Below are 1,237 nucleotides of genomic sequence, written 5' to 3' on the forward strand. Positions count from 1 at the left end.
AAAATACAACTCACCATACTGTCCATTAAGGTTTTGGAATATTTTAGCCTGAGTATCAAGTTTCATTCCATAAAGCTTACGAAGCTTCTCATCAAGAAATATTTCTGTGTAGTACAACTGGTCGTCATCTTCATTCTTTATTTCATGTGCTGTGACAATTTTGTAGACATCTGGTGCATAGCCAATGAAACCTAAGTGAAAGAGAATATATAGCTTTATACATCTCTGCAATTAGGTGTATCTAAATTATATGAAGAAATATATAGTTAATGATACATAAAATATAAATCATCAATAAAACATTTACAGAAATACCAATTACCAAATCCAAGATTATAAATTATTGTAAGAATACATTACATTATTACCTCCAGAGTTTAGGTACTTGTAGCCAAATGGTACCCTTGGATACTGTGATGCCAAGTTCTTATTTGGCCAGCAGTAATCTTCCGCAGCAAAGACCACTTGGGCATTCAGCTTGTCAAACCTCTCAAAAATAGCATCCTTGCCTCCAGTGAAGATAACATCATAACTGTGGGCAGGCATAAAACATCAACAAACATCCTTTGGGAATGGTGGGAAGAGATATCTTAGCACATTATATTCATAGCAGTATCAAAATGTAAACACTTTTTTTGCATTTCATTCTGCCTTAAAGAGATATAAATTTCTTTGGCATTAACAATTAAAACTGAATTGTTTTTTATGTTATCATAAACTTTTGATTGGTAGTAAGTAAAACTAATCTCTGGAGAATAATTTCATAAGTAAAACATGATTATATCATGTCCACATGAAAATAGAGAAAGTTATTACATACCAAATTCTAAAAAGATATACAAGACAGAAGGAGAGAACTTGGTTACATAAGTAAACATACAAAACTGACTACACATAAAAAACTTACTAACACATATCATATGCAATAACTTCATGGATTACCAATGGTACCTACCTATCACTAAACATAATTATCTTTTTTGCATCATCTTTGTACTTCCTGAGTTCCTCCTTCAGCAGATTGACCTTGTGACCTCCGCCTGCTACGTTCTTCACATCTCCTCCTTCCCATGCAAGACCAAGACCTAATACCTGTAACATGATATGGTTAAATTCTGCTTAGAGCTTGTGTTTTTATGGAAATGATATTTACCAAAAATGCACAACAAAATGACAATATATATTATACTTGAAACTGCACATATCTTAATCCTACTGGCTTAAGAAAGGAAAGAAA

At 32.5% G+C, this 1,237-nt stretch overlaps 1 protein-coding gene across 1 annotated transcript in view; it reads right to left on the bottom strand.

Moving 5' to 3' along the window:
• The window catches only part of LOC119581816 (procollagen-lysine,2-oxoglutarate 5-dioxygenase 1-like), a 123,695-nt gene that overhangs the window by 119,187 nt on the left and 3,271 nt on the right, over positions 1-1,237 (bottom strand). The window contains exons 3-5 of the mRNA XM_037929947.1: positions 956-1,092; positions 369-532; positions 15-191 (exon numbers count right to left, since the gene is read on the bottom strand). Of these exons, the coding sequence (XP_037785875.1) occupies positions 15-191; positions 369-532; positions 956-1,092 (478 nt within the window). The remainder of the gene's footprint in view (positions 1-14; positions 192-368; positions 533-955; positions 1,093-1,237) is intronic.

This window comes from Penaeus monodon, chromosome 15, assembly GCF_015228065.2.
Source record: "Penaeus monodon isolate SGIC_2016 chromosome 15, NSTDA_Pmon_1, whole genome shotgun sequence".
Classification (NCBI taxonomy): Eukaryota; Metazoa; Arthropoda; class Malacostraca; order Decapoda; family Penaeidae; genus Penaeus; species Penaeus monodon.